At 36.5% G+C, this 20,981-nt stretch overlaps 3 protein-coding genes and 1 long non-coding RNA gene across 7 annotated transcripts; 3 read left to right on the top strand and 1 right to left on the bottom strand.

Annotated features, from left to right (window-relative positions):
* Positions 1-1,177: 1,177 nt before the first annotated feature.
* Positions 1,178-7,043, top strand: LOC126708829 (uncharacterized). The gene is made up of 3 exons (XM_050408792.1): positions 1,178-1,828; positions 2,773-2,960; positions 6,363-7,043. Exons 1-3 carry the CDS (start codon positions 1,276-1,278, stop codon positions 6,864-6,866), a joined length of 1,245 nt encoding a protein of 414 aa, XP_050264749.1. The 5' UTR covers positions 1,178-1,275; the 3' UTR covers positions 6,867-7,043.
* A 6,407-nt stretch (positions 7,044-13,450) lies between these two features.
* LOC126709086 (uncharacterized) lies at positions 13,451-17,022 on the top strand. Of its 4 annotated transcripts, none has more exons than XR_007649310.1 (3): positions 13,451-13,714; positions 15,835-15,918; positions 16,345-17,022. It is a non-coding gene; the product is annotated as an uncharacterized LOC126709086 (long non-coding RNA). The 4 variants fall into 4 exon arrangements; XR_007649309.1 differs by having other exon boundaries at positions 16,166-17,022; XR_007649308.1 differs by having other exon boundaries at positions 15,815-15,918.
* On the top strand, positions 13,712-15,472 carry LOC126709084 (protein PHLOEM PROTEIN 2-LIKE A10). The gene has a single exon (XM_050409173.1). It carries the CDS (start codon positions 13,963-13,965, stop codon positions 15,229-15,231), a length of 1,269 nt encoding a protein of 422 aa, XP_050265130.1. The 5' UTR covers positions 13,712-13,962; the 3' UTR covers positions 15,232-15,472.
* A 3,262-nt stretch (positions 17,023-20,284) lies between the features above and the next one.
* Positions 20,285-20,762, bottom strand: LOC126709979 (phytosulfokines). The gene is made up of 2 exons (XM_050410360.1): positions 20,589-20,762; positions 20,285-20,493 (listed from the first exon to the last, which is right to left on the bottom strand). The coding sequence occupies exons 1-2, from the start codon at positions 20,703-20,705 to the stop codon at positions 20,365-20,367; spliced, it is 246 nt and encodes an 81-aa protein (XP_050266317.1). The 5' UTR covers positions 20,706-20,762; the 3' UTR covers positions 20,285-20,364.
* Between the last annotated feature and the right edge of the window lie 219 nt (positions 20,763-20,981).

The following is a 20,981-nucleotide window of genomic DNA, read 5'->3' as shown; positions in this document are numbered from 1 at the left end:
CACCAATGTATAACCAATCCCTTCCCATAATTAAGTGAGTAGCACTATGCGATTTTATGCTTTAATTGAGTTATTTATTTTTTTTAGGGGAAATTTTTTTCTAAAAGATTTTCAACCTATGACGTTCGCACTTAATTATAGTTCTTTATTATCAGACCAAAACATCAATAAATTTTTAATGTAGGAGTTTCATTATCATCAGGTCAATACACCTGTAGGGACACGTTTTGCAGCCCAAGCCCAAGATGTGTATGGGATCTTGGGCCAATGAACCCAGTACAATAAATTTGTAGAGAGTGTGTCAAAGAGCTAAGCTGTAGTGCATGGATAACAGTTAATATGGTGTTCATGACAATCAAGCAGGGATGAACTGAATTTATCAAAGAAGGTTGGTCCTCGGCACAATCCGATGAGCTTTTTCTAGTCCCCTCTAGTGGTAGTGGTCACCCCCCATTTTATACCAGCTTCCCTCCTCCCCCCAACGTCCACGTGTAGTATTAGATTTAGAGTGCTGATACTTGTCTCATCAACCCCTCCCCAAAGTCGTTGGGAGTGGTTGTAAAGGCTGAAAAGCATGGCTCTGTTAGGTACAGAGCACTTAATGCAACAATGACAGCTTTCTCTTAGATATTTTCATTCCTTCCGTTGTCTTTTTCTATCTTAGTACTTATCCTATTCCATAGAATGACCCGGAGTGCCACTCTCAGTAGTAGGCCGTTCCCTTTATCCTCAGCCAGGTATGGCCAAGGAGGGGTTTTTCCCATGGCCGAGGAGGGATTCTTCCTTGGATTAGGCCCTTGGCCCAACATGTATATTGATATGGGCTCCCTGGTCTGTTACCCCCACAACACCAATCAATTTTTGATGTAAAATTTTTTTTACCAGTTAACTTACCCGGAAACATTGCTTAAATTGAAATAAAACTTAGAACTTAGAAGTAAAAAACAAAAGGGCCGGTCAATTTTTAAAAGAAATTATTATTATTGGGCTAAAATAAGTGCTGGCCATCAACTACAAGAATTTCCCACGCATGTTGTACCTCCCATTTCTGTTATAGTTTTTTTTTTACAAGATTTCTTTTATATAGTTTTATTTGCTTCACCTTCAATTATTTTGGACATGAGCTTAGCTTTTTAATTAAACTCATAACGTACGTAACCCCATCTTATCTTTACCCATCAATCACTTTCTTTTTCTCCTCCCCCAAAATCCAAAAAATTTTAAAATTCAAAAAGACAAAAAAGACAAAAAAAAAATAAGGGGAAAAAAAAAAAAATGTCATGGTTGGCTCGGTCTCTGGCCAACTCACTCCGGATCGACGACGACGATGACGATACCGATGCCAACGACGAAGACGAAGAAAACGACGTCGTATCCGAATACCCTAATGATTCTGACCCAGCACCATCTTCAACCACCAAGCTTTCACACCAAGACAACAATGATGGTGTTTTGGAATCAGAAGAGGCCCAATCTCGAGGCGTAAAAGAGGACCTCTCCGAACTCAAGCAAACCCTAACTCGCCAACTCTGGGGCGTGGCTTCTTTCCTAGCTCCTCCTCCTCCTCCTTCTTCTTCGCAATCGCAACCTTCTAGTCCCTCCGCTCATTCTGATCTCCGCCGACTCCGCTTCGATGATAGCGCGGAGATTTCGACGAAGATGAACGCCGACTCGTTCGGATCGGAGATGGAATCGGAATCGGATTTGGAGGAGCGCAGTTTTGGTGGCGTCGGGATCACCGATGAGGTTCTGGCTTTCGCGAGGAATATCGGAATGCATCCAGAGACGTGGTTGGATTTTCCGATTGATGAAGAAGAAGACTTGGACGGTATGTGCGTTTTTTTTTTTTCTTCTTTCCCTTCTTCTTTGGATTCAAATCAGCAACCAAAAAGTCAATGCTTATCTTTTGTAAATTTCAAGGCCTTTTAGTTTTATGACATAGATTAAAGCATGTAATGTAGCTCATATGTTTGATAGTATGTAGGTTCTTGCTTGGCTATCAACTATTTATGCAAATTGCTTACTGTATTTGAAGAATTGAAAGCTCATAGTTGTAGTTTTTGACTAAGAAATCTATATAGTGAATGGTTTGTTTGATACAGATGAATGTTAGGGAATTTTTAATACATGAGGCAGTTAAAGATCATTCAATCTTCCTTGATAGGATGTCGGGTGGGGGTGGGTTGCTAATCGATACATGAATTCACTGAGCTCATGTTGCATTAGGTCAATAAGATTCCTCTTACAGCAATGAGTTAGATTGGCATTAACTTTTATTGATCTTCGATGTACATTTGGAGTTACGTCACTGGTATTTTCATCACATTTGCGGCATATAGGCCTGTGAAGTTCTGATTTGTACCTGCATCTCTTGTTTTTTTGGTATCCATTGGCAAACTGTCCACCTTTCATATCTTGACTCTTGATTTGACACCCATTTTGATGTTCTGTAAAGGCTGAAATTTATAGAATGATGCAGATTAGGAAATAGGAAATTAGTGCTAGTGTTAAACATAACATAACATGATGTGCTCGACTGCTCGTTAACTGAAAAAAGATTTGTGACATAATTTTTGCTTAGGGTAAAGAAAATGCAGTTGTTAGTGCTTACCATACCAAAATTTAAAACAATGTGCAGAAAAATTGCTATGTTTTGTTGTAATCAGCTGTGCTGCTCTAATTCAGTTTCTGTAGTGACAATTTTTTAAGTGTCTATTTTGATGATTCATGCTACATTCTTACAGCTTTCTTTTTTCCTTTCTTTTTTTATAGATTTTGACATGTCTAAAGCCCAACAAGAGCATGTTTTGGCTATACAATATCTTGCTCCCAGATTAGCTGCTTTGAGAATTGAACTTTGTCCTTGTCATATGAGTGAAAGTTACTTTTGGAAAGTCTACTTTGTGCTTCTGCATTCAAGACTAAATAAACATGACTCAGATATCTTGTCTACGCCCCAGGTAAGTTATTTGATTTTATTCATTATTTTGGCTGTGACCCCAGTAAGTTTCCAGTTCAATTTGTTGTTGGTGTAGAACAGTCTAGTAATGCATCATTTTTATGATTTTGAACACCCCATCAATTATTTCTACATTTTTTTTTTCCATTTGTTTTATTTTTGTAGATTGTGTAACGAATTGTCAGCCTGGTCACTACAGAATGGGAATCAATTGATGAGATTTTATTTTAATTTGATATTCAGTTACTACATACGAAACCAGAGTATCATGTCATGTGTAACTGCAGAGTGTTTTTTTTTTTTTTTTTTGGAAAATTACACACGCACCCAATGGGTCTTGAACCCATGACCTCATCCTCTACATAACACTTATAAGGGAAGGAGGTGCTATTTGAACTAGGGCTCATTGGCTCCGAAATGTAGAGTTTTAGTCCCCTAGAGTATGTTTAGTAAATTTAAAATATTTTCAAGTGATGTTGAACTTTAGTATAATCTCTCATCCTTAGACACTGATAATTTCGTGTTACTTTTAGGCTAAAATACCTTTTGGACTTTTGGATTGCTATCATTTTGGCCCCTCTAGCATCAAAATTTGCAATTGACACTCACCCTCAACTTTAGGATCGATCTGAGTGCGGTCCTTATATCGAGATCAATTAACTCTTACTCTCTTAGTCTAAATACCCCAAAGTTACACCAGAGATTCAGAAGTTGAAATTTCACCTCAACTATCAATAGATTTCGCTAGGGTTTTTGGCAGGAAAAAAATAGAGAAAAAAGAAGAAGAAAATATTATTGTTTCGGATATTTAACGGCCTACCTTTAGAAGGGCCACATTGACAGAAATTTTAAAGTTGAGGCTGTTTTGATAAGTAATAAAAACTTTGATAAGACATCTCAAATACAAAGGCCTAAGCACACAGGGAGTGTGATGAGGAAAAAAAAAAAAAAAGAAGACAAAACTAAGTAGCAGAAAAAGTACAACTATCAAGTAAATCAGATAAGGAAGTAAAATTATAAACGCCCAAAGCATTTGTCCACCCAAGCAAAGTCTGAAAGAAAAACCAGATCAAGTCATGAATTGATTTTTTAGTTCCTTCAAAGATCTGAGAATTCCTTTCTCGCCAAGTGCTCCACATTAAACAATGAGGGTTCACATTCCAAATTGCCCCATCTCTATGCTTGTTAAACTTGCCCGGCCGACAGGCTAAAAGCTCCACCACATCACTAGGAGATGTCTAAACTTTGATAAGACATCTGAAATACAAAGGCCTAAGCACACAGGGAGTGTGATGAGAAAAAAAAAAGGAAAGAAAACAAAACTAAGTAGCAGAAAAAGTACAACTATCAAGTAAATCAGATAAGGAAGTAAAATTATAAACGCCAAAAGCATTTGTCCACCCAAGCAAAGTCTGAAAGAAAAACCAAATCAAGTCATGAATTGATTTTTTAGTTCCTTCAAAGATTTGAGAATTCCTTTCTTGCCAAGTGCTCCACATTAAACAATGAGGGTTCATATTCCAAATCGCCCCATCTCTATGCTTGTTAAGCTGGCCCGGCCTACAGGCTAAAAGCTCCACCACATCACTAGGAGTGTGTTTGGCATTAGTTTCAGCTTTTGGCTTTTATCTTTTATGTACAACTTTTTAAAACCTCACTTTTTCCCACTTTTTCTCACTTTTTTCAAGGTACAAGTATATTTTAGCACACTTTCAGCAAAAAATTTTCAACAAAAGCTAAATAAGCTGTTCCCAAACAGACATTAGGCCTAACCCAAGCAACCCCAAAGAGTGAAAACACTGTGCTCCATAACTCTCTGGCAAGAGAACAGTGTAAGAATAAATGATTACTGGTCTCCCCATCCCTCTTACATATACAACACCAATCAATAGCTAAGAGCCAATGCTTTTGTAAATTATCATTGGTTAAGATCCGACCCAATGCTACCGTCCATATAAAGAAACTGACCTTTGTAGGCACTTTTGATTTCCGCACTGATATCCAAGGAAAAGACATATCACATATGTGAGAAGGTAGCAAGACTTTGTAGTAAGTTTGAACTTCAAGACCTTTGTTGGCACTTTCGAGGCTGTTAATTGCACTTGTTAAAAAAAGAAAAAAGAAATTTTTGTAGTCAAGGGACCAAAATGACATTGACCTTAAAATTAGAGGGACCAAAAAACCTTTTAGCCATACTTTATGAATAGGATTAACTTATCCCTTTTCTTCCAAGTTCTGACCTTTCTGGATGTTCTATTAATGGAAAAAGCATATGCATCCTCTGCTGAAGTTTAAATTCAAAACTCCATTTTAAGTTACAGTGGGCCTCATTATATGATTGTTAGTAAACGTAAAAAGAAAAGTTTTTTTATTTTTTTTTTAATTGCTAAGTTATACACATGCTGGGTTTTTATACCCATGACCTTACCTTCACGCAGTTTTGTGGGAGCAGGAAGTGTCATTTGAGCCAGAGCTTATAGGCAAGACAAAATATTTCGTTTGTTTTTAAGGGACTTGATTTTCACATGTTCATGACTGTGGGTTGGTGTGTAAATGTGCATTTAACAATACATAGGTTTGATAAGGGGAGTACATACAGCTACTTTTTTCCTGATTATTAATAAAATAATTGATTTCTAAGTACAACACAAATCTCACATCAGGACGAATCATGATTACCATACAATGTTTAAGTATGATGGTCTGATTTTGGAATATATTTGTCTGGTTCGGTATTGGTGGGATCAGTTAACAATATCGTAGTTGATACTTATGCTTGATACCTTGTATCAGTAAGGTCAATGAAGGTTCAGAATAGTTCTTAGTTCAAGAAAATTGTAATATTCTGCTCTGTTGCATAGGTTTTAAAAAATAGCTACATGTACTGATCCATGTAATATATCAGTGCGCCTGATGGGTTTATCTTCTTTTTTTTTGGGGGGGGGGGGGTGGGTGGTATCTGTAATTTGGTAGTTGTGTACAAACCGGCTTCGGAAATTGCTTTTTATACTATTGTCTTCAATTTTTTAGTTTGCATGCTTGTCAAAGGAATGTGCTGGAAGTATGAATTGCTTAGTAGAATAAAAATGTTGATAGTCCTGCAGATCAGTGAAAAATTAAATGTTGATAGTCCTTCAATTGTTATACGTTTTTGTTTTGTTTTGTTTTGGTTTTTTTTTTTTTTTTTTGTTGTTTTTTTATTTTTTATTTTTAGTTTTTTGTTTTTTTTTTTTTTTTTTTTTTGTTTTTTATTTTTTTAATAAAAAATTAAATGGTTCATCTACAAGTTTAAAACACTCTGTTTTGGCTATAGTGTTGAAATGTTTGAACAATCTTCACATCATAAGGTTTGATTCTAATGACTAAATATTTTAGTTACAACCATTTAACCTATTTCTTTCAGGTGGTGGCTGCCAGATCAATGTGGATGCAGGAGCTACAAAAACAAACAAAGGAAGAGACTGGCTGGTTTTCAAGAAGCACTTTCTATTCAAAAGACAGGGCTAATACACTGGAGGAAGATTTTGATCCTATACCAGGGAGGACTTTTGCATCTAAACATACTAGCTCCTCCATGGCAACAGATTTTGAGACTGAGAAGTACCCAGTTGAAAGTACTGAGCTACAATTTATTGATAAATCTGTTATTGCAGAGAAGACAGTTATTAAGACTGGGAATAAGGATTCACTAGTTGGTCCATCCTCTAAGCCACTAGTTCAGAATTTTGAAGACGATGAGGATGAGTGGCCTGAGGAAGGTTCTGATTTTGGTGGGTATAGCGGAACTGCTTATTGTATAGGAAATGAAGATGACATATCTTTCAGTGATCTTGAGGATGTTGATGATGGCCATGTACCCATAAAAAACAAGATAGTAGTTTCAAAGGGTTTCAAGAAAAGTCCATAATTGCATAAGCTTTTGCTGATTGGATAAAATATAGAGCTGGAGAGTGTTCCCATATGTCACACCTGGACTAAGGACTTAAAAAAGTAAACCTTCTCAGTTGTCCTATAATTGGTAATGGTGTCACTTGAGCTTTTTGTACATAATGAATGGTAATCAAAGTTTCGATAGTGCATAATCTGCTTGATTGGTTGTGTGAGAAATGTAAGTTAATGTAACGAGCAAATAGGAGTGATTGAGAAAGTTTAGAAAGATATTGGTGAACCATTTTTTTGAAAGACAAAAATCGTGAGGGCAGGGGACTCCAGTCAGATAATCGTGAAAGCAATCAAAGTAAATGTCCTCGTCGTTAGACTTCTTGTTCCACATTTGTCATGATGTACAAAGAGCCTTATTTTAAGCATTAAGGCTTGCTTTTGGTGTAAGTTTACCTATTTTTTTGAAACATCGTTCAAAAAAAAAAAAATTTGTATTGTTATATATATATTTTTTGGAGAAACAAAAAAGAAGTGTTGATATGGCAATGGTTTGTAACCACATAAATTGAATTTTTGGGGTTCCTTGCGGCTAAAAAAAGTAAATTAATTTAAAAAAAAAAAAAAAATTACTGTTAAGTTTTATACTGCAAAAACTGGCATGCTGTAATTTATGTAAAATATAAAATAGATTAGATGTATTTTTAATTGAATTCAAATTTATAGGGTAAAATATAGTTAATGCCCATGAAATTTGAGCTCATGTTAGCTAGATTTAAACTTTTCAAAACTAACAAACTTGACTTCTAAATTCAACTTGGACCCTAAACTGTTACTCATCCCCCTCCCCTCTCTCTCTCATGGTGTTTTAAGGCTAAGTTGGTCAATCTTGAAAAGTTTTGGATCTGACTGGTATTAGTCTAAATTTCAAGTATAAGTGTGATGGTCAATCTTAGTACGATGGTCGCTCCATAAGTATAAGTGTCTGTGGAGTATGGGGGGGAAGGGTTGGGGTTCAAGTCTCCAGGAAGGAGCTTTCACACACATATACACTTAGATTAACCTAGAGTAGAATTTCTATCTTGTATATAAAAAAAAAAATAAAAAAATAAAAAAAAAAACTATATTTTACCATCACCACGCTCCTTTGGTGCGGTGGTCACTCTACAAGTATAAATATTTGTGGTGTCTGGGGGGGAGACAAGGGTTGGGGTTCAAGTTTTCAGGAGGGAGTTTCACACACATATACACTTAGATTAAGTTAGAGTATAAATTCTATCTTGTATAAAATATATATATATATATATATATATATTTTACCTAAAATTTTATAATATATTTAAACTATTAATAATTAGAATAAATAGTTCATACTGAGAATAAACGTCTCATAATTTCTTTTCTTTAAATAAAAGAATAAATATTTTCAGATACAAATATAATTATAATTAATTTCTGTCGATAATTACCATCAACTATATTTAATAAGAAGTGCTACATCTACAGTATTTTTATAACAAATCAAATGGGATTAGTTGTTATTAGTCCTAATTTGAATTCAAATTGAAATTACTTTTTTATCCACCAGTAATACCTAATAACAATTTGCCAAGTATAAATGCTTGTAGGGGTGTGGGTGTGGGTGTGGGGGTGGGAGGGAAGGGCTGGGGTTCAAGTTTCCAAAAGAAAGTTTCACACACATATACACTTAGATTAGGTTAGAGTGCTTTCCAAGCAGGAAAGGTTATTACAGATAATATTTTGATGGCTTTTGAAACTCTCCATTATATGAAACATCACCAATCAGGCAAAACAGGGTTTATGGCCTTGAAGCTCGACATGAGCAAGGCTTATGACCGAGTGGAATGGGGTTTTATGGAAGGGCTATTACAGAAGATGGGATTTCATGAGAAGTGGGTTGCTTTGATGATGATGTGCATTACAACTGTCTCTTACTCGATTTTAATCAATGGTGAGCCTACGAGTACCATTTATCCTAGCAGAGGTATAAGACAAGGTGACCCTCTCTCACCTTATCTTTTTCTCCTTTGCACCGAAGGACTCCATGGCCTGATCAATCAAGCTGTATCAGTAGGGCAAATAAGGGGTATCTCCATTTGCAGAAATGGTCCAAGACTTACCCACTTATTTTTTGCAGACGACAGTCTATTGTTTTGCAGGGCCACTAGCCAAGAGTGCCAACACGCTTTAGACATCCTTATGGCATATGAGAAAGCTTCCGGTCAACAGCTTAATAGAGATAAAACAACTCTATTCTTCAGCAAGGCCGTTTCCCAAGAGATGCAAGACACAATTATCTCTATGATAGGTGTGCCTGAAATCAAGCAATATGAGAAGTACTTGGGTCTCCCTTCCTTTGTGGGTCGAAGCAAAAAAACTAGCCTTCTCTATATTAAGGAGCGTGTGTGGTCTAAAATTAGGGGATGGAAGGAGAAGCTCCTATCTCAAGCTGGTAAGGAAATTCTTTTGAAGGCGGTGGTACAAGCCATTCCCGCATATTCTATGAGTTGTTTTAAAGCTTCCAACCTCATTATGTAATGAGCTTGAATCCATGACGCAGAGATTTTGGTGGGGACAAAGAGGTAATAGAAGGAAGATTCATTGGGTGAAATGGTCTAAACTTTGTAAGCCTAAGAGCGAAGGTGGCATGGGCTTTCGTGAGTTGGAAAAATTTAATGAGGCTATGTTGGCCAAGCAAATTTGGAGATTGGCTTCAGACCAAGACTCCCTATTTTATAGGTTTTTTAAAGCAAAATTTTTTCCTAATGGATCAATTTTTGATGCTAAGGAAAAAAATGGATCCTACGCTTGGCGAAGTATACTTAAAGGGCGGGATGTCATTATGCGGGGTATGAGATGGAGGATTGGTGATGGTTCTGCAGTCAGGATATTTCATGATAGATGGCTACCAGGTATTGATAGTGGTAGGGTCATGTCTCCCATTTCGGACTCCACCTCAGAAGCTATGGTGTCCACTTTGATTGATCATGAACTGTTCAGTTGGAAAGAGGCAGAGGTTGATAGGATTTTTCTGCCCATGGAAGCTTCAATTATTAAAGCTATTCCCTTGAGTTTCTCTAACAGATGTGATAAAATTTTCTGGCCGAGGAACCATGATGGGGTCTATTCCGTCAAGTCCGGATACAAGCTGATCATGGAGATGGAGTGTGGAAATGGTGCTGGTGCTAGTTCGTCTAGTATGGGTACAATGAAGAGCATATGGAATGGAATCTGGAGGTTAGAGGTCCCAAACCGCATTTGACTGCTACTATGGCGTGCTGGGAATGACTCCTTACCTACACGAGTTAATCTGGCCCGCCGTAAGCTGTTAACAGAGACCACATGTTCACTGTGTAAGCTGGAACCTGAAGATACACTACATGCCCTATGGAAGTGTCCACTTCTCTCAACGGTTTGGCAGGTGTCTTTTGCTGACTTGGTGGCTGGAACTAACGTTGTCTCAAATTTCTTGGACGTGATTTAGCTTGCCCAGTAGGACAGATCACGTTTTGCCCTGTTTGCTTGGACGATTTCTCTCATCTGGATGCGTAGAAACAAGCTTCGGGCAGAGGAGGAGACCTTCCCGTTGGCTAAGATCAGCTCCTTGGCTAGCGACGGCCTACATGAATATCAGCAGCTGCGTCCTATTCACATGAAGCTTCCACGCACAGCGAGGTCTGTGAGATGGCGCCCTCCTCCAATAGGTTTACTCAAAGTTAATTTTGATGGAGCTTCCTTTGCAGAAGATAACAAGGCTGGCCTTGGCATTATAATCCGTAACGATGTCGGATTAGTTATGGCTGCTATGACACAGCAGATTCCGCTACCTGCTTTGGTGGAGATGGTGGAAGTGTTAGCAGCACGCCGAGCTCTTTGGTTTGCTATGGAGCTGGAATTTGACAGATTGGTAGTTGAAGGTGATTCCGAAGTGATTATTAATTCTATCAAGGAAGGCAATATGTCTCACTCTGCGTTTGGGCATATCTTGCAAGACATTATTTCCCTTTGTTCTTTATTTAATTATGTATCTTTTTAGCATGTTAAGAGACAAGGTAATGGCGTAGCTCATAGACTTGCTAGACGAGCTATTACAAATCCCTTGGACGTTTGGATGGAGTCTGTTCCTCTAGACACGAACGATATTTACAATTTTGATCTCCATTCTATTAATCAATAACAATCCCCATTGCTAGGGGCTTCTCAAAAAAAAAAAAAAAAAAAAAAAGATTAGGTTAGAGTATAAATTCTATCTTGTATTAAATATATATATATATATTTTTACCTAAAATTTTATTATAGTATTAACTATACTTTACCTAAAATTTTATAATATATTTAAACTATTAATAATTAGAATAAATAGTTCATACCGAGAATAGACATCTCATAATTTCTTTTCTTTAAATAAAAGAATAAATATTTTCAGATACAAATATAATTATAATTAATTTCTATTGATAATTACCATCAATTATATTTAATAAGAAGTGCTATATTTACAATATTTTTACAACAAATCAAATGGGATAAGTTGTTATTAGTCTTAATTTGAAGTCACATTGAAATTACTTTTTTATCCACCACTAATACCCAATAACAATTTGCCACATATGATTTGTTATGAAAGTGTTATGAACATAATATTTCTCATATTTAATAGTTAGATATACAAACATAATTATGATAAATACTTATTAATAGCCCCCTAATAACATAAATAAATTCTATAACTATTAGATTTCATATTTAAATATAATCATAATAAATGTTTATTAACAAATATCATAAGTATTAAATTTTGTATTTATATATATATATATATATATAAATATATATATATATATAAATATATTGTATGAGATAAAAACCAAATAATCGCTACGGGTTGGTCTTTAAGTGAAACAACAAATTTGTAGAGATGAGTTTAAAAACTAAATTCTTAGAAAACAAGAAAGAAACTCAGAATAAAAAAAAAAAAAAACTTGACTACCAAATGTGATGGAAAGATAATCACTACTTCTTTCTTATAAACTTTTCTTAGTCAATCTCGAGGAAGACAAATACCCGCATATAACAATAGTACAAATGAAGCTACTACAAGGCCTTTACAATCTTTTGTCTAAAGATAATCTTTTTCAAATCCCCATAAATAGAGATAATTTATTTATTTATTTATTTTCTTATTTATAGGATGATTGTAGTCATCTCAACTATCTACTTGTAGAGTGGATGCTCTTTATGGTGGGATACTTGTCTTATCTCCACTTTCCCTCCTTTCAAGGCTTTGACGTGTATGTAACAAACTGTCAAAACACTATTTAGGAGGATCATTTAGCCATAAATGCAGCATGGTTAGTTGGTGAAGTACATTTCATGTGGAGGAGATAATTGCTTTCGTAGGAAACTTCCTTCACATTTTACTTAGGATTCTAATGTTCCTCCGTTAGATAGTTTCCTATGAGTAACCAACGAGTCTCCAATTATCTGTCCATGTTACAAAACTCACCTTGCTCCTTGGCTTGAGCTTATGGGACAAGCCTTCCTCGGACGGGTCTTTTGGAAATCTTAAAGGGCAGTTTGCTTTTAGGCAAGTCTTTTCCGAGCCAAATCCCTTGCCCTTAGGCTCATTTTTCTTTCATCACTATATTATTGGATCTCTTTGGGCTTATCTAGGCCCAATCCTCTTCAAGCTTCCCCCCCCCCCCCCCCCCCCCCCCCCCCCAAAATAGGGATGGTAATGGGGTGGGATGGGGCTGAAGGATAGGGTCTTCATCCCTGCCTCGCATGGTTTTGTCTTACCCCATCCCCGTCCCGCCTCTTCCCGCATGACGGGGAATACTTTCTCACTCCATCCCCGCCCCTTGGGGCCCCACGAAGCCCCGTCCTACCCCGTAAAACTCTACTTTTTGTTAATTTTCCTTACAACTAGTACAATTTTTTTAATGAAACCTATTTCATTAATAAAAATATATTTGAAATTACAACTAAATTTATCCCATCAAAACAAATCAATTTTTAGAAAAAATTGAATAATATATCCAAGTGTTTAACAAGACAATCATTAAAAATAAATAAATAAATAAAAATCTCATAATATAACACTTAACAAAATAAAGACAGAGAATCATATTGGATAGAATAAAATATGCTAATATTAATATGTTTGTTTAAATAGTAGGGTTTTAGGATATGAAAAATTTACAATTATAACCTTTAGTAATGCGGGGTGGGGCGGGGCGAAGTGGGTCTAAAAAGCCTAAACCCATCCCTACCCCGTTCCGTGGTGTAGGGCTAAAATCTTGCCCCATTCCCGCCCTACCGCCTTTGTGAGGCGGGGAAAACCCATGCGGGGCGAAGCAGGGAGGAGTAGGGAAAATTGCCATCGTTGGGCCCCAAATATATTTTTTGAAATAAATCATATATTATTAAATTTTTTCGTGCATTACTTACCAGTTAAAATTGTTCATTCGTTCTGGTTTCCAAAAAAAAAAAAAAAATTGTTCATTCATTTTAATTTTGTTTTTCAATTAAAAAAAACGGTTTAACTACCAAATATTTGGCGCGAACAAATCCGTAAGATCTGAGCAGTCAGCAGTAGAGAGAGAGAGAGAGAGAGAGAGAGAGAGGCATTCCAAGTTTTCTGGTAAAATAAAATTCCAAGGTCCAAGGCTTTGTAGCCAAATCCAAAAAAAAGAAAAAGAAAAAAGAAGGCTTTGTAGCCAATCAGTGCCTTTCATTTAGGACAATTTATTAATTTCTCTCTCAACGTGAAAAATATTAGAAATCAAAAAATATCTTATTACGTTCTTGACCGACTTGCAAGGCTGACTTCTCTCTTTCTCTCTCTCTCCACAGGTTCGTCCTTCCTCACCATTCTCATGCTCCGCATTTAATTCTCAAAATACGAATTACTTAATAATTGATTAATTAATTTCCATTTTTCTTTTTAAAACTATTCTTAGACTATAAATCTTGTCCATTTAATTTTTCCTTCTCAAAAAAAGAAAAAGAAAAAGAAGAAGAAATCACTGTGCAAATCAATCGTTGACCGAAACCCTAGGGTTTCTACCCCTTAAGCTCTAGGGTTTGATTGGTCCTCAACGATGGATTTGGAATTGGTCAAGAAGGGTTTGAGTTTCTCTCAGAGGAGGAAAAAATGGCTGATTCTGCTCGCCGTGTTCGGCGTCTCCGGTTACGGTGTCTACAAGGTCTACAATTTGCCCTCTGTGACCAAGAAGAGGAAAAGATTGATGAAGCTCTTCGGAGCTTTGGTTTCTATAGCCGAAACGGTCGCCGACTCCGCCGAGACGATCGGTGTTGTCTCTAAGGACTTGAAGGAGTTTCTACAATCCGATTCCGACAAAATTCCCAATAGTTTGAAGCAGATTTCGAAAATTGCGAGGTCGGAGGAGTTTTCCGAGTCCTTGGTTAGGGTTACGGAGGCTTTGACTCTTGGGATTTTGCGGGGGTATAAGGTTGATGCGAAGGTTGATGGGGATTCAGATACGGCTTCGGGGAATTCGGGCTTTTCTGATAGGGTTTTGGAGAAGCTTTTCTCTACTGCTGGGACCGGTTTTGTTTCGGTTGTGGTTGGAAGCTTTGCGAAGAACTTGGTTTTGGGATTTTTCCACAATGGTGAATCTGGGAATCGTTCTAGTGTGTCGAGTTTATCGGAGGTGCCCGGATGGTTAAATGTGGTTTGTGATGATAAATGTAAAGAACTCATAGGGAATTGCATTCAAGTCTTTGTGAGCACCGCGGTTACGGTTTATTTGGATAAAACAATGGATATCAATGTGTATGATGAGTTGTTTACTGGATTGACTAATCCCAAGTATGAAAATAAAACGAGGGACATTCTGGTTACTATTTGTAATGGTGCTGTGGAAACACTTGTAAAAACATCTCACCAAGTATTGACGAGTTCGAATTCGAGTTCAAAATTGGGGGGTTCAAATTCTTCTTCCCCAATTGTTGATCTGAGTGAAGGTTCGAGTGCCATGAAAGATGAGTTTTTTCTAAGAGAAGGGTCTTTGAAGCAGCCGAAGGAGGAGGTATTTTTTGATGGAATTCAGGATAGTGGGTGGGTTGGCAAGGTTTCATCTACATTGGCAGTGCCAAGTAATAGGAAGTTCGTGCTTGATGTGACTGGCAGGGTGACGTTTGAAACAGTGAGATCCGTTGTGGAGTTTATGTTGTGGAAGCTATTGGATGGTTTGAAAAGAAGTCTTAATTTTGTTCGTGAGGAGGTTGTCGACAGAGGATTGGAAGTTATCAGATATTTTAGTGCAAAGTCTTCTGTCATTGTTACCATATGTCTTGCGTTGTATCTACATGTTTGTGGTGGTGCCAAGGTTCCCTTGCCTGCTTAATTTGATGCGATTCTCCCTTCCTTACAAAGGTCTCATCATGGAGACTCCAATGACTTATACTGAAATGGCTTCTTCTGGATAGGTTTTTTTTATGTATATCTTTGTCTTGATTGATTAAAATGCAAAATTGGGTTCACCTATTTAGTCTTGATTGATAGATTTAGCACTGGGAAATTTTGTGCTTCCACTTATTTCTATGTATATATGTCTCTTTATTAAAATGCAAAGTTGGGTTCACCTACTTCATTTTGATTGGCCACGAAGTGCTTTTAAATTAACTGGAAATTGGAATTAGTTACATTACCATGCGCCCCACCCCCCCCCCCCCCCCCCCCCCCCCCCTCTCTTCTCCAAAAAAGCAATTCAATAAAAAACTTTAGGAGCAGAGCCCTGGGGCTTGATTGTTGGATGGCTCCCGATATTAGTCTACTTTATAATTTGAAAGCACTTAATGCATGCATAAATACATGCATATATTTATGCATATACCCTTCTATATGCATAAATATACGGGGGCTTTATGTTTTGAGGCCTGATGCTAATATTAAATTTTAAGGATTCATTGTCATTGATAATTTATTAGGTTATGATGCATGTCAGCAGGCTGTGCTAATGAGCTCTGGCTCAAGTGGCACTTCCTCCCTTAAAAGGGGTGGAGGATAAGGTTGCAAGTTCAAAACTCCCCAGGTGTGTATGCAACTTGCCAATAAATTTTTTTTTTTTTAAAAAAAGAACATGTTAGTGGGCTGTGGTGCTTGTTATCCTTTAGGCCCAGGTTAGTTTTATTTTTATTTTTATATAATATATATATATATATATATCTATATGTATATATATAGCCAGTATATGCTGCATGCTAGATGTGGAGTCCTGTCTGCAAGACATTTCTTTAAGTTGATTCAGTTTTCTTGTGCTATTTTTGTTTTTTTCGTAGATGCCAACAATGAGTTTATGGGGGAAACTATGGAATGAAATAACCATAGTTGGTCCTCATTGTGTTGTTTCTTCTAAGCATAATTACTACGAGGATATATAGGCTTTCAATCCGTAATAATTTTGAAGCATTAAAGCAGGATGAACCTTGAGAGGTCAAAGTGGTTTCTGATTGTGCAGTGTAGGTGGGATTGGAGGGATTGATGACTGGTGGACATATCAATGCTAGTTTAAGTTTGGATGTTGTTGTTCACAGTTTTCAAATGTGGAGTGTACTGTTGTCTATTGGGGAGACGACTTTTTGGATGAGTTCAGTAATTTGGGGTTTGCCCTCTACAATCGGTTGGTGTAATTCTTTTCAATGGATCTGAAATAATAATTCTAGATGTTAAGGTGATGCATTTTAACTGTTTCAGTGTTTTCAACTTTTAAATAAAGTTTGTAATTGCAATTCATGGAATTCAGGGGCTAGATTTGATTACATGTCTTTTTGCTGCAAAAACTGAAAGTCTTCTGCTGCCTGAGAGTTGTGGGAGAGGCCCCTGATTATCAACATTGTTGGGCTGTTGTTTTTGTTTTCCTATTCTGTTCTCAAGGAAAATACATGATGGGATCAGATGTATAATCTGCATCAAATGAAACTTTCTTCTCCCATAAAAATGAGGAGGATGAGGTTGTGGATTCAAAACTCGCTACGTGTTTGTGGAACTTACTAATGATATACAATATCTTAATCAAATGTAACATAATCATTTTTGAGCCCACTACCTGATACATGTATTCATGATTCTTGTTAACCTCCTATCATTTTGATTTTGACAAAAAGATTTTGTCGGCCAAAATGTCGCCATTATTTTATCTTTTCTAGCTATCATATGTATTTAAATTATGACAACTTTTCATTTTGGCTTTTGGTGTCAACTTACTATACAGAAACTACTAATTGAGTAATTGTACTTTGCTGTTGGTTCTAGAGATCCCTACTTATGCCAAATGTTAATTGTTTATGTTTTCTCAGTGTACTTTTGAACTTAACTTGTTATTAGAGGTGAAACTTATTAGGGTTGGCACTGTGGTAATTTAAGTTGAGGACTGAAGGTTTTGTGGTCATGTCTAAATTATTGCTTACTAGAAAACCTATATTGATCTATTGAAATATGATTTAGCATGATGATAATGAATATTTATAAAAGGTTTACCCTGGGCCTCTTCCTTTTGAGATGGATTACCTGATTTAGTTTCTCAGGAGAGGTTACTTACGAGGTTGTGATTTGAGTTGGTCTTCTTCTTCTTTTTTGTTAAAGAAGAATGGGATTATTCTAAACCAGTAATAATTTGGTATCATGAGAGCAGCTGAGACATCTTGAAACATGAAAAGTGGGCTGGATTGTGCAGTCTGAGTGGGAAGGTCCCGACTCTGAATGGGTTGAATGAACTACTTAACCTGACCTACCATTACGCCCACTAGTTTGTGCATGAACTGCCATAAAAAATAGGTTTTCTGTTAGTGATTGTTCCTGTTCCCATTACTTGAGCTGATAAGGGAGTTTAATGATCTTTTATCAGTGCATTATACTCTGCATATATTTACAATTTATGTTGCTTACCATTACGCCCACTAGTTTGTGCATGAACTGCCATAAAAAATAGGTTTTCTGTTAGTGATTGTTCCTGTTCCCATTACTTGAGCTGATAAGGGAGTTTAATGATCTTTAATCAGTGAATTATACTCTGCATACATTTACAATTTATATTGCTTTATACGTGGTTCAGTGGTTGCACCTCTTGATCCTATCCACAAAGAAATGAGTAGCATATATATAAGCTCAGCTGAATCTGCTGGTAGAGTATTTATTGTGTGAGTTGTTGAAAGTAAATATGAACCAAACAAATTATGTGACTAGCTATCTCCCTCTCTTTTGAGTGGATGTGCTTGAAGCCTTGAACTGTGATGGTTTGGTCCCCATTAGAAATCTGCTATGCGTTTTACCACTTGAGACAGGATTGCCACAGATTTTAAAGATTAAGTAATCTTGGTCCCTGAGGGTTTAAGTTGATTCCTCTAGAATTACAGCATCTCATAAATAAAGTCTATTCCTTATAAATTGGTAGCAGCTTAGGTCTTAAATATCTTTGTCGCAGTTACTATAGCCAAGCTGTCCTATGTCACGAAAATGGTATTGCATTTGGAAACATCAAACATGACAAATTGCTTTCATGGGGAAGATAATATTTATTGTTGGTCTTTGGTTTGTCTGTTAACTGGTTCGTTCGCTTAGGTATAAGATATTTTTAGGTTTCTGGTTTGCCTTGGGTTATCTCGTTTCTAGTAAGAGCAATTTTTGCTTGCCTAACTTACCCGAATGGGTGCCTAACTTATCTAGAGAAGAGACGCACACACAAAAGCTTGCTAACTTAAAGACCGCACTACTGAGCTCGTAAATTGTTGTAACATCAGGGAGGACCAAAGTGTTTATACAATTCTGTGTACTATGTCAGGTCTTAGTTTCTGAGGAGATGGTGGAGAAGAAAAGACAGAATCTAGCACAGGTTCAAAGAGGAGCATAATTCGCACATCAATAATGGTCGTTAAAAATGCATATAATTAGTTGTCATTAACTCATGAAAACGACATGTTCATTATTTCAAAGTTTTTTTTTTCTTGCTTTACACCAAAGCAGGGGTAGGGGGATTTGAACCCAACATTTTATCCGTGAGAGAATTGGACTATACCACTGAGGTACAAGACTCATATATTTCAAAGCTCTCGAGTAAAACCTATATCTGACGAGAAATTGTCATAGATGGCTTTGACACTTATTATATATTGGCAACAAGCAGATATAGAATAATAGATATTGGGAAAAAATTCTTTGAGGATTTGAAGAAGGTGATGATGTGCTTTGGTTGAATTGAAAAAAGGGTCAGAATTTTTGAAAGTATGAAATTCTGCGGTAATTGCACAACAACCTTTTTACACCATGATGTTGATGATTACTTTCGTAGACCTGACTTGACCTAAAAAGAGGTGTGTTAGTAGTGGCCTTCCTTTTCCCATTCAACCAAACCGGAACCTCATTCGCTTCTAAATGCTTAACAAACTATTCTCAAACTTTATTTACGGCTCTAGTCAATTTTGACCTATATCTTGGGTTTTGCCTCTATGCCAATACGCTAAGTTGACTCTTGCTTGATAAACATTTGCTGGGAAAGAAATTAGGCAACGATTACGCCAAAATAGAGCTGCCCACTATTCTAGGGACATAACTTTAAAGTTGTTGACTGTAGACTGTAGGCAGTGAAGAGAGAGTAGAGAATTCATATGAAAATGTTCGTGTAACACTCATAATCAACCACTTCAACAAATTGTGATGGTAGAAACTTATTATCAATTGGCTTAGCCATCTAAAGCATTGGAACCGCTACAAGGTACAGAATTTTTAGTTTCATACTTTCATCAAAACAGCTCTTAGGTATAATTAGATATTTGGATTGGAATATTAGATTCAAAGCTTGATATTAAACTTCGCATAAACGTCGGTTAATACTGGAATTGACCTCATTGACTCAGAAGCTCTCATCTTTAGAAGCTGGCAGCTGGGTCACGTAACTTCTTTTTTAGATTAAGGAAAAGGTTACGTAGCTGACTTTGGTATTGAAAATTATCTTATGAAGTTGCGCAAATTCTATGACATTCAATACAAAATCTAATGCTTCAAATTTTCTTCCTGTTTATCAAAGGAACTATTGGAGTGAAAAATAAAGACACCCTTATAATTAAGCGCGTATTAAAAAGCAAAGAGAATAATGAAATCAATGAAACGGCCATGTTCCCAGTGAGAACGATTTCAGTTCCACAAATTAGTATTTAACCCTTTTTTTTTTGTGTTCAAAACAAAAGAATGATCAAACTTATAATAATATTATCAAAAGGCAAACGCCGGTGTTGTAGAAATTACAAACCCAATTTATTTATCTTGTACTGTTCGTACATGTTGGTACGAGGATATTATACATAATAATGTTTAAAAACTAGAAGAAGCAAAAATAGAACTACTAAAAGATTCAGAGGAACACCAAACGAATCAAATCACACCAAACCCAATTCAGAACATGCATATAATTCAAATCATTCCCTTTATTATACTGAAAATACCAACTTAGTGCAATTCAATTATACTAATTTCTTGATACAGAAGTTCAAGGTTTGTGCTTCTGAGTATAGATATAATCCAGATGAGCCGTGAGGGTTCGTCTCATCAAGCACTCTTCTTTCCCTTCTACTCCTTCACAATTCTCATTAACTTCAATGTTTCCTGCTTCATCAACCTATATCCCAAAAATAAAAATAAATAAAGAAAAATTAGATTTTACAACAAAAAATTAATACAAAAGGTACACGAGAGGATAAAAATTGGACGTACCCCATTTGGTGTGGTAGTAAGAGAGTCTCCAGCCAAGGTAGGCTCGGGACGAGCGGCGTAGGTTAGCACCAAGCTAAGGAGAAGGGTAATTGTGAAGAGGGTGCTAAGCTTAGACATGTTTTTCTGCTTCACAAATAATTTTGGGTTCTTTTTGTTTGGCTGATTAGTGCTTGCTGCTGAATTTATAGTGGAGTTGGCTATCCCCAAGGTGATTACGCAATCACTGAAGTGGAAACCATTAGGTTCATGACATGTTGGCAAGGTTAATAATGATAGTTGCACCATGCCAGTTAAGTTTCACATAGAATAATAGTGATAAGAGCGAGTGATTAATATAATATAGTTTGACCAATATTCATAGATTTAAGGTGTTTGGTTAAATGGTGTCCTATA

The sequence above is a fragment of the Quercus robur genome, chromosome 12 (assembly GCF_932294415.1).
Source record: "Quercus robur chromosome 12, dhQueRobu3.1, whole genome shotgun sequence".
NCBI classification, from domain to species: domain Eukaryota; kingdom Viridiplantae; phylum Streptophyta; class Magnoliopsida; order Fagales; family Fagaceae; genus Quercus; species Quercus robur.
This window is presented reverse-complemented; position numbering and strand designations above follow the sequence as displayed.